At 36.2% G+C, this 17,138-nt stretch overlaps 1 protein-coding gene across 4 annotated transcripts in view; it reads left to right on the top strand.

Moving 5' to 3' along the window:
- The first annotated feature begins 2,988 nt into the window (after positions 1-2,988).
- Positions 2,989-17,138, top strand: part of LOC127619155 (MICOS complex subunit mic25a-like) — a 72,164-nt gene continuing 58,014 nt past the window's right edge. For 2 of the 4 annotated variants that reach the window (XM_052091940.1, XM_052091937.1), the window contains exons 1-4: positions 3,054-3,237; positions 6,653-6,737; positions 8,460-8,556; positions 8,909-9,053. In XM_052091940.1, the coding sequence (XP_051947900.1) occupies positions 3,154-3,237; positions 6,653-6,737; positions 8,460-8,556; positions 8,909-9,053 (411 nt within the window). In that variant the 5' untranslated portion in view covers positions 3,054-3,153. The other 2 variants (XM_052091938.1, XM_052091939.1) reach the window with 2 other exon arrangements.

Genomic DNA, 17,138 nt, shown 5'->3' with positions numbered 1-17,138 from the left:
TATGCATCTGGAGCTTCAGTTAATGTTCACATCAACCATCAGAATGGGGAAAAATTTGATTATCTTGATTTCGACCGTGGCATAATTGTTGGTGCCAGGCAGGCTGGTTTGAGTATTTTTCTGCTGATCACCTGGTATTTTCACACACAAGAGTCTCTAGTTTATTCCGAATGGTGCAAAAACATCCAGTGAACGGCAGTTCTGCGGACGGAACCGTCGTCTTGATGAGAGAGGTCAACAGAGATTGGCCAGAGTGGTTCAAGCTGACAGAAAGGCTATGGTAACACAGACAACCACCAAGTGTACCACCAAGCCACACCAAGTGTAGTGAGCATGTCAACAAAAAAAGTGCTTTCTCAATATATTTCATCAGTGAAACATATTATGTTATGTTACAAAGCTTAAACACCTTTATGATAGGCTATTAAAAGGGAAAGGATGTTTCCCCTATTGAGATTGTCAACTATGTTACAGACAAACTGCATGCCATTACAGACACTGATTAAATGCTACACGTCAAGTAACACATAATTAAGGGTTATTTTTGTCTAATCTGCCATCTGAGCAATAATTCTTTAAAGTAGTTTTAAGAATTGTATGTTTTTGCAGACGTTAATGTGCCTTTTTTTTTTATTCATTATTTTTGAACTTGAGGTCCACTCGCTTCAAAAATGGACAATGCAAAAACTGTCAATTAGGAAACATCATGGCTATTTCCAGAGGTGGGAGCAAGTCACACATGTTCATGTCTCAACCATCAAGTCTCGAGTACAGTGCAGACAAATCACACAAGTCAAGTCAGTCCTGACGAGTTTCAAGTCGTGTCAAGCCACAGTACTAAAATATATATAAGTTAATTTTTGAAAAAAATATTTATTTTTGCTCTGTAAAGATTAACTTATGTACATATATTTACGTTACATTTTTTATATGAATTGTATAACAGTAATGTGTTCAGATAATAAGGTATTTAGAAGTATTCACAGTATTTTTAATTGCCCACGATAAAAATACCGTGCAAGTCCATTATATATATATATATAAATGGACTTGCACGGTATTTTTATCGTGGGCAATTAAAAATACTGTGAATACTTCTAAATACCTTATTATCTGAACACATTACTGTTATACAATTCATATAAAAATGTGTATATATATATATATATATATATATATATATATATATATATATATATATATATATATATATATATATATATTAGTTATATGTATATAGGCCTAGTAAATTAATGAAAATGCACGGGTATTATCGTGGGCAATTAAAAATACTGTGAATACTGATACCTTATAATCCGAATTATTTAGATTTTTAAAATGTATAACACTGCGTGCATGCTGTGTAAAAATGCGGTCAGATTTTCACATTGATTAACAAAAAGCGGCAGACGGACTGAATGAAAATGCTAATTCGCTCTCATACAGTAAGTGGCGCATATGCAGCAGAAATATTGCTGTTACCCTGGTGAACATTAATTGATGTCGCAATATTTTTTTAAACACATTTCATTACGGTTTATGTTAAGTTATGGAAAATAATAATAATAAAATTCATTCAAGTCATTGTCAAGTCATGCAGTTCAAGTCTCGAGTTGCTGGTTCTCAATTCAAAGTCAAATAATTTCCTTCATTTAGTCAAGCAAGTCACAAGTCCTTCAATTTGCGACTTGAGTAAAGTCAAGCAACTCGAGTCCCCCACCTCTGGCTATTTCAAGCAAAATGAAACGTTTAACATCTCACAAGAAATGTATGATGATAATTGCAGTGTGTTAAGAATGGAAAATCCTAACCCGAATGAGCTTTATTGCCAAGTAAGCTTACACATATGATGAATTTGTCTTGGTGACAGAAGCGCACAAACAATACAACAAGACAGAGAAAATAATAAGAATAAGAATAAAAAGTGAATAGAAAATATAAGTATATATGGAAATACTCAATAAGACTATTTCTATATTTTCAGCTTTAGTGTGTCAATAGAAAAAAACAAAAACATTTTAGACTCCCAAACATTATTTTTGCAAATATAAAGTTTATTATAGAAGAACAGGGAGCCCTGCAACAGATGTCATGGCCCTCACAGAGGCCCCCACTGAACATCGAGTAAGTCTGGGATTACAAGAAGAGACAGAAGCAATTGAGACAGCCTAAATAGATAGAAGAACTGTGGCAAATTCTCCAAGAAGCTTGGAACATCCTATCTGCCAACAACCAAGAAAAACTGTGTCCAGGTGTACCTATAATTAGTGCTGTTTTGAAGGCAAAGGTGGCCACACCAAATATTGATTTAGCCTTTAAGTTTACTCAACTTTGCATGATGTTCATTGATAAATCTAAACTATTTATGTCATAATTTTGTTAGACATCCTCACTATGCAACATTTTCCACAAGTGCCTAAAACTTTTGCACAGTATTGTATATACACATGTATATGTATGTATGTATATATATATATATATATATATATATATATATATATATATATATATATATATATGTGTGTGTGTGTGTGTGTGTGTGTGTGTGTGTGTGTGTGTGTGTGTGTGTGTGTGTGAAAATGTGAAAACACGGCTTAATTAAATGGCATATGGTGAAGGTCATAAAAACAAACAAACTCTCTCTGAAAGGTTTAAATAAAAACATTCCCAACCGTGAACTGCACAGAACTAATCAAAGTCTCAGAATCTGTCTGAAAAGTTCCCTAAAAAGCCAACAGTCACTATAAAACAGCATACTACCATACTACTCATACAATTACAATAACAATATGTATGTTGCAAATGTTGCAAATAGGTTCACTAAAAGAACAGCGAAGCATAAAAAAAAAACAACAACATATGAATATTTTCAATATTTTATTACCATTCAAGGAAAGTCAAACGACGCCTTAAGGACTTCAATTCCCAGAAGCCTTTGATCCACTCTCTAATATATCCTTAAATTCTATTGGCTCATAGTAGTTCCATCCGCCAATCATATTACAGGACACTGGTCCTTCACAAACTGTCACTTCTCCACGGTAAGATTTAAATCTGTCACACATTTCGCCGAATGCAGGGGGTTATTGGTGATAATTCCAAACGGTTTCTCTTTCAGTAGAGACCCATTAAAGAGGCGGTAATCAAAAAGATATGGGATCCGGAGAGAGCACGAGCAGGAGAGTTTCTTTCGGCCTAGATGAGGATGACAGGGTGAGGATTCTGCGTGGAGTGAAGGTAATGCTGTTTCTGTGGCATCATATATTTACTACACACAGAGAAATGATGTGGGAGAAATCATAAAGTGTATGTACGGTTACTTTTGAAAATGCGGGATTTGATCGCTCACATCTGACATAAAGTTAGCAGACTGTCCGTCCTTAAATGATCTGGGCAAGGTGAGGCTGGACAAAAATGGCACAGTTTGCTTTTTGAGGTGACTGCATTTGGTGTCGTTTATTATGCTCTCATTTATTATTAGTTTATATTTAAGTTCACAGTCTTCTCATGTTTATTCTAACACTTCAGTTTTTGCGCCTGCAGACCGCACATGATTGACAGGTGCGTTTATGACAGTCACTGAGGTGCAAGGCTGATACGTGACACTTTTAGTTTGATTTAAGTCACACAACTAGTTCTTAGTATAATTTATTATTATTAATAATAGAAATGATACAACAAACTCCGTGGGTGCTGCAGAAGTGTAATTGAGACAGAGGGCAGGTGTTTGAAAACCATATGGAAGTTAATCTTAATCTTGGTAAGGTAGCCTGACTTTACCCTTAACTTCATAATACTCTTTAAATGAATAATCCAGGTTCATACAAGTTAAACAAGTCAAATGCAATAAAAGAAAATTACAGTTGCAGTGGAAGTGAATGGGGCCAGTTCATAAACATTCAAATACACATTGATTCAAAAGTATAGCCATGAGATGTAAGCATTATATTTGTTAACATGATTTAAGTGTGATGAAATCACATACTAACCTTAACTATGTAAAGTTAAATCTAGGGATGCTCCGATGTATCGGCTGCCGATATTTATCGGCCAATTAACGACAAAACCATCGGCAAATCAGTTAAAAGCATGCAAATGCCAATAGGAAAAACTGATGGTTTATTTATTATTAATTAGTAACACACTTTATAAAAACTCTGTGAAATGCAAAATCCAGAAATAATAATAATAGTCACAATATGTAAAAGGGTTGGCACTCTTTAAGAACATCAAATATTTCATTTTATTCTTTCTTGTTCTCACGTTAATCTAGACAATCAGCCATAAACGGACAGTTGTGAAATCAGCCGTAAATGACAGTTGCGAAAGCAGCACTTACCTATAGGCTACATGATGATTAAAACCATTCGAAATGCTTGGAAACCAGCAGATTTTGACTTCTGAGACGTCGCTATGATATCCAATAATGCTGCATGATTGATTGAATTAAGATTGAAATCACAAAATGGCTTTGTGCGATTACTAAACCTTAAAAGGCTGCATTTGAAACGGCAAAAACTGAAGTGCAAAAAAATGTTTTAGAAGTGCAACATTTTGTATGAAAAACTTTTTTCATAGAAATCATTATCTTTCTCTGTGGCTCTCAACTTTGGCCAGTTATATATTTAACAGATCCAATCCCTGTTCAGTGCAAATTATTTATTGTTAGAACAGTAAAAACACCTTTGTTCCTGTTTGAACATTTTTAAGCACTACTAAGCAAGACTGGGGCCGGTTGCACCAGCTATACGTATGTTACAACTTAGCCTAGCTGAGGCGTAAATGGGCACTAAGTCACAATTTACACACTAATAAATATTTGAGCATTGCACCATTAAACTTAGAACGTAACCCTATGTATGAACTAAATAGTTACGGGAGACTCCGACAAGGATTAACGGTTGGAATAAAAAAGCAGACTGATATTTTGTGACATCAATGTGCTCATATTTTTTGCATGACAGGCATCAATCATTTCGACATACAGTATGATGTTGAAATGTACGCTCGTTTACATTTACGAGAGAGAGAATTATTTTTTTTTACTTTTAAGCATCTCTTCAGCATAAAACCATTCTGTGGTGCAGTTTTCAGAGTGCATCACCCGGTTTCAACACATTTAAAACATATATATTAGGGCTGTCGATTTAACACGTTAATTCAGTGCGATTAATTTGACAAAAAATAACTCTTTAAAAAAAATTAACGCAATTAATCGCACCATAATAAGGAAGATTCCTGAGAAATGCAGGCTTGTAGTTCCACCTGTTTACTCCAGAGGGCAGTAAGTGAAATTTCAGCTGTATGAGCAACGCACAGTTTATACAGTGAAGAAAACACTTCAGTAGGCAGAACAACTCTTCTGCTACAAGAATGTAATGCATTTTAATTATCTGAATATTTTATTATATATATATATATATATATATATATATATATATATATAAGATAAATGTATAATTATTTCATCATTATATATTGAATTATATGAGGGGCTTTCTCAGCAAAAATGTGTATATGCGATTAATCACGCTTAATTAATCGGGACACCATGTAATTAATTTGATTAAACATTTTTATCGATTGACAGCCCTAATAAATATATATGCTGCATGATTAATTGAATTAAGATTGAAATCATAAAATGGCCTTGTGCGATTACGAAACCTTAAAAGGCTGCATTTGAAATGGCAAAAACTGAAGTGCAAAAAAATGTTTTAGAAGTGCAAAATATCTTTTATCACCTCTTATTTATTTTAGATACAGTTCCTAATTATTGTTATTTACATAGGGCAAAGTGTAAAGGGATTAATGGAAAGGAGGCGAGAACCGGGTTGACAATATAAATAATAGTTTCATATAAAACTGAACCAAAAATACAAGCTCACACACACAGGTGTCGGACAGCTGCCCGAAACACTCTCTCTGTCGTACCGCCGTCTCCAGTCGGCCGTTTATCCCTCTTAGGCTTGATTAGACTGATAAGGGGCCTGGTGTTTAGAATCACCAGCTGGCCCCGCCCTCCGCCCTGTCACACAAATATACTATTTATCAAATCTACTTTTAATACTTATCGTATTTTAATGGGGATATCATTTATTACAGCTGACAGTTGCATGAGTTACTAGTTAAGTCTTGCCATAAGAACAGGTGGTGCAACCAAATTAAACACTGACTTAGTTACAAACAAACTAGTAGTTACTAAGCCCTAAGTGTGAACTTTACGTCCCAACTTAAGTGAGACCTTACACACAGCTGGTGCAACCCTACCCTGAAGACAAAATAAGTTAAGTGGAAAAACATCAGTATTGCTATAAGCCTATAGGTTTTTATTAAAATCGTCATCGGTCAAAAATGTTCACATCAGTGCACCTAGTTTTAACTAATTTTACAGCTTTGTTGTCATGATGGTAGACCATGTTATCTGGAAAATTCCTTTTGATTTTATCACACTATTGTTTACACCTTGCGGCTATACATTTGAAACACTGTGTATTTTAATGTTTATGAACTGGCCCCATTCACTTCTACTGTAAGTGCCTTACTATAACTTCAAATGTTCCTTTTTTTATTTGATTTTTTTTAGAAATGTATTCCAAAGAAAAATTGCTTTAAGGATTTCTGTGTAACCTCACCTTTTCTTTGTCCTCAGCTATCTGAAGATGTTCTTCAGCGCATGAGAAATGCTGGTCAAACTCCTGAACCCAAACAACCTGGCAATGATAAAGAAAACCAAGGTATGACATAAATATTTGCATCAAATTATGTCATGTCAGTGATTAGGGTAGTAGAGAAAACTATATTGTACCTATGAGGTAGGGCTGAACGATAATTACGATTATTCTGCCATTAGATAATTTTATTTTAATTACAGGGCTAAACAGTTAAAGTAAACAGCAGATGCTGAACATATTGCAATATACAATAGTAAATAACAATAGTAATATATTTCTGTAATAATGTAGCCTGCAGCATTGATATATATTGTTTCAAGCCTTTATTGTAGTGGAAAAGTAAAGAAAGACGGTGTGTTGTAGTTGCTGTTGACAACAGCTTTGTGCTGCTCCTTCCATATTGTACATGGTGAAATGTTCTCATCTCCTCGCTCCATAAAACCACAGTTCCATGGGATTACTTTAGATTTGTTTAGTAACTTGTAATGGCCAAACATTTTTGTAATTAAGCAAATGTAATTACATGTATTGTATTACATCAGGGTTTTTCCTGCATAGAGAATTACTAGGCGGCCGCCTCTGTTAAATTTCGTGCCGCCTTCGGCTGTCTACAAAACTCTGGTGGGTGTCTTCATGGAAAACACTAACAAGTGTTGCACTCGGTGGATTGTCATTTTGTAATGGCAAATCTCTGCAATAATAATAATAAAAAATATTCCATTGTCAAATAGTTGCTTGATGTCATTTAACATAACATGAGATCATATAAAACTATAATGATGACACGCGAGACGAGAGGAGTGCTGCAGCTCGAGTGTCTGATTGCAACACATCACAACCTATATATATATATATATATAGATAGATAGATAGATAGATAGATAGATAGATGTTTTGGATAGACTAGATTGACAAATGCTTATCAGTAATACTCTTATGGCTAAAAAAAGTTTACAGTGTTCAGTGACTAAAATGTCAATATTACTAAATGTTACTAAAATATGACTAAAATGTCAACAGTTTTCATTGACTAAAATTCTAACTACATTATAAAACTACATTAAAATGCCCAGACTTTGTCAACTAAAACTTGACAAAAAAAATAAAAAATAGGATAAGGTTGACTAAATATGATAAAAACTAAAATGTACATTTGAAACAGGACTAAGACTAAATAAAAAAACGGATGACAAAATTAACACTATTCAGTTGCCAGGTCATTAGATGTATTAATGCAAAGCCAATGTTTACGTGTTCTTCACGTCACTTTTTTTTTATCAGTATGGTACCACCTCTGCCTCATTTTGAGCCAGGAAAAGCCCTGTACATGTAAATATAATTACATGCAAATGTAATAACTGAAGTAAATCTGGAGCACTTTAAACATAACGCTGTCAGCACACGTTAGTGACACGCACAAACTGATCCGAACTCAGAGTACATTACATTTCTGTACAAATTGCACATAGTCAGAGCACGAAATGGAATTAATTTGATGTGTATCGAGCACAGAACTGTTCTGAGACTGCTGAAACACTGTATTATTAACCTTGGTCCGGTGTAACACTACAGATTAGAGTGGTGGACATACAATATTTCTTAAGAGCCTGAAGGGTAAGTTGAGTTAAAAATATACTCCAAAAGAGCATGTGATATGGTCTATCATCCATAGCACAGCCTATAATTAAAATTTGCAACTTTATCTGGCTTATAAATACATTGGGATATTTATTATGAATAATGCAGGTTTGTGATAATCATTAAACATTTTCAATGAATTTGCAGGACAGCAGACTCAAACATCCAGCACATCTGACACTCCAACTCCAAAATCTCAGACCAGGACAACTTTTCCTGACACTAAAGAGGAGTTGAGGAAAAGGTAATGTAGCATTGTAGGCTTACATTTAAAAAAAAAGCAACTAATTGTTTCCAACCAGCCACTGTTGTGTTTTGAGTCAGGATATTGGACTGAAAAACTGTCCAACTGAATATCAACAATATGACTCATGCACAAAATACTGTAGGTCCCACAAAGGAAGAGACAGTAAGTTAGAAGGGTGCTCATTTTTTCCTAGATACCATTCAAGAATGAGTCATTCAGTCAAAGCAAACATTAGAACAAGGATAAAACACTGCCACCTAGTGGTGAGATTTTGAATTGCAGGTAGTGAGTAATGGCTTGGCAACAGCCAGGTAAATAAAAGAGTGTGTGTGTGTGTTTGTTTGTACAGGTATGAGCAGCAGCAGGCCATTATACAAGAGGAGCTGGCTCGCACTGCTCAGAAAGAGAGAGAGGCAGTGCGGCAGGATATCACTCGAACGGTGCTGAGAGAGAGAGTGCAGACCCAGCTGGAGACTGAGAAATCCAAACAGCTGGTGAGACACTTTAGCACAGCACAATACTTCAGTACACAAGTATAACGATGCTACAGGCTGTTGAGTTCAGTAAATCCAACAAGAATTGCATATCTTATTTTTGATTATTTGTATTTTTTTTAATAGTTTTTTTTACAAGTTAAAAAATATTTTGAAAGTGCTGAAATTTGACACTACATGTACTTCTTTTACTATCAAAATGCATTTTTTCTTCCATCTTAGGAAACAAAACAATGTGTAACAATATAATGCTTTATTGACATTTTCCAAACAAAGCCTTCCACAATATAAAGATTAAAATGCACTAAAATAGCACCAATTCAAGGAACGTTAAATGTTTCCCAAAGTCTAAGTGGGAGTATGACAAATTGAAAGAACTAATCTCCCCATAGGTTGGGTTTTCATTGCATTGTTTATGAAATCTCTTAAACTCTTCTTCTGCTCCATAATAATCTGCTGGTAGACTGGTTATCCGCTTTGTTACAGCAATGGGCTAGTTGCACAAGACGCCATATTTCTAGTTTAGAGAGTGTGCGCATAGCCAGTTCAGGTTTTGCTAGGAACCGGTCAAGAGAGCGCTGAAAATTGCATTTTATATGAAGTGTTTACAGAAAAGGGATTTAAAATGTATTGTAGTATCGCAATGAAGACTCAGGAGGCATGATATCATACATGGCCACAACCACGCTGTAATTGTTAGGTGAAACACACTTGAAACAGCAGTGAATCCCTTCTGCACACAGTCTCCCCCTTTACACACACATACTGTACATGAAACATTCAGGAATAGCTCTCAATGCCAGCCAGTCAAATGCATAAGCAACACATTTTTCTTAAAATTATTGTCAAGTGTTACCCACCATTCTAACACTTTTTACTTCATACCATTGGCCAGCTCCTCGCTGCTGGTTAAGACACACAACACTTTAAAGAGGATGTAATCTCCTGTCGCTGATAAACTACTCTTCCCTCTTTCTTTACTTGTAAACACGCTCAAGATGGTCTCAACCAAGTCTTTAACAAGTCTCCTTTGGAAGTCTCTTCTCAAAGCTACAAAACCCCGCTTACACCATGAACTCCAGTGTCAAGCGCTGCTTTGAACTCACCATGAAAAGCACTTGCAGACAAAACCGTCTCATTCTGCATTTTGGTAATGGTTAAGACTTGACATGCTTCTGTGGTAATTAAAATGTGCCTTACTTAGGCTGGAAAATACTTGATATTTGTAACAAGTCCCATCTGGGCTGGTTTTGTACATCAAATAGTGTTAAGTGGTCCTTACTCCTTCATTTTGTGTGTGTGTGTGTGTGTGTGTGTGTGTGTGTGTGTGTGTGTGTGTGTGTGTGTGTGTGTGTGTGTGTGTGTGTGTGTGTGTGTGTGTGTGTGTGTGTGTGTGTGTGTGTGTGTGTGTGTGTGTGTGGCAAAGGTTCCGCCCTTCCAACCAGTGTTGATGCTGGTTTATGCTTTATTAACAGTAATTGCGATTTAAGAAAAATGAATGCGTTAGACTTTTTAAATTAGTTAATTCTGACAGCTCTAAGATTTATTTTTGTTCAAACAGCCAAACTAGTCCAGTACATAAATGCACTGTAAAATTAATAACTTGTATTCTTATCTCCGTTAATTTCCCAGTTTGAAAGTTTTTCTTTTTAATAAAGTCCCGCAGGCTATGGAACACTTGGCCTGGTCAAGTCCCCATTCAAATAACACACAGCAGCTCTTGACATGGGTGAAATTGCCTCTCCATTCCCCAATTCCCCTCACACACTTATTCAAGCCCTTTAGGGATTGTGTCCCTTCATTCTTTGGGCCCTGATAAGAGTTAAACCTTGCACATGTTCTTAGACAGTGGATTGGATGATTGCGTGAGTGTGATGTTGTACGTGACAGTCCATGCCTGAGGACCATAAGGGACGGTTGTTGGTGTGTCTTATCTGAGCTCTGACATGTTCTGAACACTTAATAGAAAATCTTCCCTTGGGCTCAAGATTTGAAGACTGTTGAATGTGTGTGGAGACAGGTTGTAAAGGTAATTATGGCTCAATACCTGGACAGTTCTCTTTTCCAACCTTAGTGTCTTATTAGCAGATGAGCCTAGATGTCAGCTGAATCCTTTGGGTTGATTAATTTATGTGGATTTCTGTAAAGATGTGTTCTCTATTACACCTGTGATTCTCATCTACCATGAACTACATAGGAAAAACAATATACAAAATGATTAACATTAAATAGGTTGAAATGAAAAATATACAGTGTTGTAAATGCATATACTGTACAACAACAGAAGTGTGTTTTTTTTTTTTTTTTTTTTTTTTTTCCCAGCCTAAAAGACTGTACAGACAAAACATGTTGTGTGTTTTAGAAAAGCTAGATTCTTAGCAATGAATGGAACAGAAAACGGTTGTCTCAAGATATGTTTGTAAAAGTTGAAGTTCTTATGACTCTTTACAGGGCATCTTAAAAATGTGTCTGTGTTGCATGAGATGTTCAAAAAACATAGAAGTCTTTGTGCCACAACTCAGTCTAGTGCATGTTTGCTTAAACAATTAAACAACACGCCCACCAGAAGCCTGCGGTCGGCGTTGCCTTGTCATACCAACACAAAGAGGCACCAAATCACTTTCCCGGACTTTCAGTTTCATCATACCACGTTGGTGGAATGACCTTCCCAACTCCATCCGTGAAGCTGACTCACTCTCGGTCTTCAAAAAACAGCTAAAAACACATCTTTTCCATGAGCACTTAACCAGTCACTAAAAAAAATTAAATAAAATCTTGTCGCACTTTAATCTGTTTAGAATACTATTCTGATGCTAGTGAAACTTGGTAGTATGGCACTTTCTGTACCACTGTCTCCTTAAGATGATTCGCTTATGTTTTACACTTTTGTAAGTCGCTTTGGATAAAAGCTTCTGCCAAATTAATGAATATCAATGTAAATTGTATGTGCAAACGGATGTAATAGACCTTATTCACAGCAGCGCCATCTTTGATTTTTTACGACAACGCTGTGGGGGATAGATGTTCAGTCAATGGTTTGTACAGTTGATTAAAGTGTGGTTGGATAGTTCTGCTTACCAAACTTTGAAAAAATATCTGTCCAAGAAATTTCAGTAGACAATGTCATCTATCAGCTTTTTGATAGCTTTATACAGTGCATGTCATTGAAGTGATGGTAAGTCTATCCCTCACAGCCTTGTTTTCATTCTCATCAAAAATCAAACACTACTGTGAATAAGGTCTTTATAGCGCTTTAATGGCCCTTAACACTGCAACAAACAAACACCGCACCAAATATTGTATTTAGTATTTGCCATATTAACAATTGACATACATTTTTGCCAAAATAATGTTGAGTTTGATTGAATGCACAGCCTTTGACGTCAACAACAAAAAATATTGGAAGCATTTACTTCGCTTGTATTTCTATTCTTGTTAAACATGAGTCATGGTCAGATATCAGCTCATATCTTGATCTTTTGCTATTTGTTTCTTGCAAATTAATCATGTTGACGTGAAATTGCTACCAGTCTTACTCAGTTTTTTTATTACGTAGAGTTGAATTGTGTCGGAATGGTTTTTGGCATACGTATAGTTTCTATTTGCTCAGTTTTATTGCAAGTATATGAAGAATCACCTGACATTTGCCAAGAATTGTGGATGGGATTGCATGTGTCATTTCTGCTTTTTGAGCCCATTAGTTTACAACTTTGAGTGTATGCAAAAGAGCTCTGCAGCGAACACACACTCCCATGGCACACTGCGAATGACGCATATTCACTCACGGAGCACTACATTAGGAACACTATGGTCCTAATAAAGTGCCCAACGTGGTCTTCTTCTAAGATGATATTCTGCTCAATATAATTGTACAGAGTGGTTATCTTAAGTTACCGTAGCCTTTCTGTCTGTTCGAACCAGTCTGACCATTCTCTGTTGACTCTCTCTCTCATCAACAAGGCATTTCCATTCGCAGAACCACCGCTGACTGGATGTTTTTTTGTTTTTGGCACCATTCTGAGTAAACTAGAGACTGTTGTGCGTGAATACCCCAGAAGATCAACAGTTACAGAAATACTCAAACCAGCCTGTCTGGCACCATGTCACTGTTTTTTTTTCTCCCATTCTGATGGTTGATGTGAACATTAACTGAAGCTCCTGACCTATATCTGCATGATTATATGCATGCACTGCTGCCACATGATTGGCTGATTAGATTATCGGATGAACAAGTAGGTGTAAAGGTGTTCCTATAAAGTGTTCAGTGAGTGTATGTGAATATTTTGCAATAAACTTTAAATTTTAATATTGATTCTGTAAGTATAATTAACACCTTTTTAAATCAATAGTTTTATATATTTTTTAATCCGTTTACATCATTCACAATGCTTCTTGGGATTGTAGTTCATTCCCTCATTAAAAACACTAAGTACCATCTTGCACTAATAGACTAATACATAAATGTGAAAAACATGTACAGATCCAAGGCAAGAGTTGTACTCTTTAGGCTCCCGTTGTTATTGGCTTTGTTGCAGTTTTTCCATTCATTATTAGCTTGTTCACATAATTGCTGTTGTCTTAAGACACTGTCTAACAGAAAGAACACTGTACGAATATATTAAAATTCAGCAACGTGTCACCCCTGCTCCCTGCTCTTTCACTTTGGCTACAGTAACTGTCTTCCTGTTAAATGCACCATTCACTCTATGTTCATCTCCTGCCTTCCTGCATCCCTCCATCTGTCAAGGCCTGTGCGGATGCCCTCCATGAGCTCTCACTGTGCATGACAAGCCTTCACAAGATTAATAAAAAATAACTGCGAGAGGAAGAGAGGGAGAGAGGGGGGTTTTCGGTTATTTTTTTGCTTTTAAACGCATTAATGCCATTCTCTGGCCTGTTGGCGGGGAGAGGTGATAAGTTGCATTTGCATTTGGCACTCTTTCCACAGTTCCATTAAAAAGCTTGTCTCATTAACAGTGCTTCACGTTCGTCGACGAGCTGCCCGCCCGCTCCTCGAGCTCAGATGTTACTTATGCATGAGAGATGCTAAAATATTCGGAGTGCTCCTGTGCCTGGCCCATCTCTCCATGATAAGGGCTTTGATCTTTCATCAGCCTCTCGTATCTGATTTTGTGTCAGATGAATGATTTTTTTTCATATCTGATTTTTGAGTGTACCTGCCGATGACGTGACATCATTATATAGAGCTTAACATCTCCATGTGAATGGAGTGAAGGCAGCATATGGCTTCCTGTGAGCATGGTTTGTTATTATCAGGACTGACGTTAAGGGACTCATTCAGATTCAGCCTATTTTAGTACTCACCAAAATGTATCACATTCATATACTTTCTTGCAGTATTTTTATATTGCTTGTGTGTTTTGGTTTCTTTTCCTGGAAGACAATAAAATGCTTGTAGGATAGCAGTGTATAGTTACAGTTAGACACTAGATGGCAGAATTGCTCTTTCTAGCAAATCTCAGTACAACGCCCATCAGGTCTCCAAGAACTTCCACTGCTAATTCATATTGTGAAATGTGTCAGTGTAGTTCATTGTTGCAATATTTAAATTTAGCTTGATTTGCAGTAGCTGTAGTCAGTGTTTTTGTTCTTTTTGTTCAGTTGTGTGATGTAGCTATGGTACATGAGTGTAAATGGAATAGCAAGACAGACTTGCAGCTGTCAGATGATTTTTCATTTGGTCTGCTGGTGTAAATGCATGCTTTTTATCAATCTGGAGCAAGAGTTTTAATTTTGGGGGAGCTTTTGCCTTTAGAATGAACTATATTCCCATGAAGCATAGTAAATTACTTAATGGAATTAAAAACAATATAATTTTTTTATTTGAAGTTGTTGATTATAAGTGTAGAAACAATATATTTTGATTTTAATGCAAAATATTCAGATATTTACAAATATATATACAAGTAGTTTGAGTGTGTAGAGACTGAATTGATTGCTGAGATCGATCGCGGCTGGGCTTGTTTGGCACGCTTTGTTTGCAGCGATTCTCTAATCGGTGGATCTAAGAAGATCTTGGTGGACTGATGGCTTCAGCTGAATTATATACCTTTGATTAACAACCTCGGAGATCACAGAAGGTTTGTAAGTTATCCTTAAAAATCTATTCCCCTATGAAGAAAATGAATGGAATTTTTACTTCTGGAACAAGACTGTTGAGCTCTATTACAAGCATCAACATTTCTCCACCTAAACATGATCACAGTAAGCATAGACCCTCACCTTCTCAACCATTCATTCGTTTATTTACTTGTTCTTCATCTCTCCTCGCCATGCAGTTTATCAGAGTGGCTCAGTGTGAGTAATCTGGTGTAGAGGGAGAGAGAGAGAGAGAAGAGAGCTGGTGAGGTAACAGACTGCTGTGAGCTCAGGCCAGAGCTCAGGTAATTGCCAGCGGGGCCCGCGGCAGGCAGGTGGAGTGGATAGATGTTATCCCATGATCTTCCTACACCGCTCTTTCCATTTTAGCATCACTGTTCGAGCAGGAGACTGGGATAAGAGGGAATTAGTTGCAGGATTAGGTCTTGTGTTTTATCTGTGTTTGTAAGTGTTTACTTATCACTCTGTCGGAGGAGCTTTTGTTTTAGTGCATCACAGCTAAGCATCTTTGTGTCAGAATTATTTCCTTGTCTTTTTCATTTGGCTTCAAAAAGGCCACGATGACAAAGAAAGTGCATGGAATTTTATATTTATTACTCTTATTAACTGCAAAATTAGATTAGTGACAAAATTATTTGCGGAGGGAAAGGTGGAATGCTGGCGGGATTCAAACCTGTGTTTCCCATGTGAGCACCAAGGCTCAATGAGTGTGTGTGTATTATATTTTAGTTTTTAAACATGAAATAATTTGAGGAGTGTTGTTTTATTCGCTGTGTTGACATATTTCCTATTGAGAAGGAAAGATTTGGCATGACATATCAAAGGTCTTGTATACATTTACATTTATGCATTTGGCAGACGCTTTTATCCAAAGCGACTTACAGTGCACTTATTACAGGGACATTTCCCCTGGAGCAACCTGGAGTTAAATGCTTGCTCAAGGACACAATGGTGGTGGCTGTGGGGATCGAACCAGTGACTTTCTGATTACCAGTTATGTGTTTTTGCCCACCATGCCACCACCACCATCACTTGTACCCTTTGTCTTTAAATAGCCAATATTCTTTAGATAAATCAGATCCATGAACTATGATTTTGCTGCTTGCTTGTTGGTTGCAGGTGCTTATAGAGCGCAACAGTGCCTGCCCACTTTTTGAACCGTGTCGGTTCCGAAAGTGAGGGCACGGACTAGTATTGTGGATGACGTAATCGGATAAAAACCGAGGGAAATATATAAAACTATTGATATTAGATTGGTGATTCTAAGTATATAAACATTCTGTTTTATGTTTATTGCTAAATATTCCGATAGAGAATAATAAAAGAGTAGTTTGAGTGTGAAGGAAGAACGATTAATGCATAATGAAAGTGGGTGGTCTTCTCCAGGCTATTTCATGGGCTTGCTTGGCTGCAGTTCTCTGTTTGGTGGATATTTCATGCTGTACCAAGGGTATTGAAGTTGTTCACTTGGAATTCCACTATTAAAAATAATTTTTAAATAATGAAGTCAAAATAACGCTGACTTGTGCTTCAACGGAAGCATATACCATCGATGAACAACCTCAGAGCTTATGGTACATCTGTCTTTAAAGGTTTATAAGTTATCGTTGAAAATCAATTTGTCTGAGGAAGAAATCATTGGGATTTTTACTTACAGAACTAGTTTGCTCTATTAGGGGAACGACATTGTCATTCTAGAGAGCATTTGATTGGACAAACACATATATCGTGCAAGATGAGTCATTAATATTTCTGGTCCTGCTTTTCCAGAAGACAATGACTATAAATGCATTTTCTTAAAATATAAATGCAGCTGTGTACATTTATACTTTATGAGGCATGCTATTATAAAGACTACATTTTATTTGCAAAATTAAACAATTGGCTTTTACATTGTCATTGTAATAAAGCCAAAAGAAATAATTACAATCTGGAGAAAAAAATATATATATTTTATTATGTTGA

The sequence above is a fragment of the Xyrauchen texanus genome, chromosome 25 (genome assembly GCF_025860055.1).
Source record: "Xyrauchen texanus isolate HMW12.3.18 chromosome 25, RBS_HiC_50CHRs, whole genome shotgun sequence".
Classification (NCBI taxonomy): domain Eukaryota; kingdom Metazoa; phylum Chordata; class Actinopteri; order Cypriniformes; family Catostomidae; genus Xyrauchen; species Xyrauchen texanus.
This window is presented reverse-complemented; position numbering and strand designations above follow the sequence as displayed.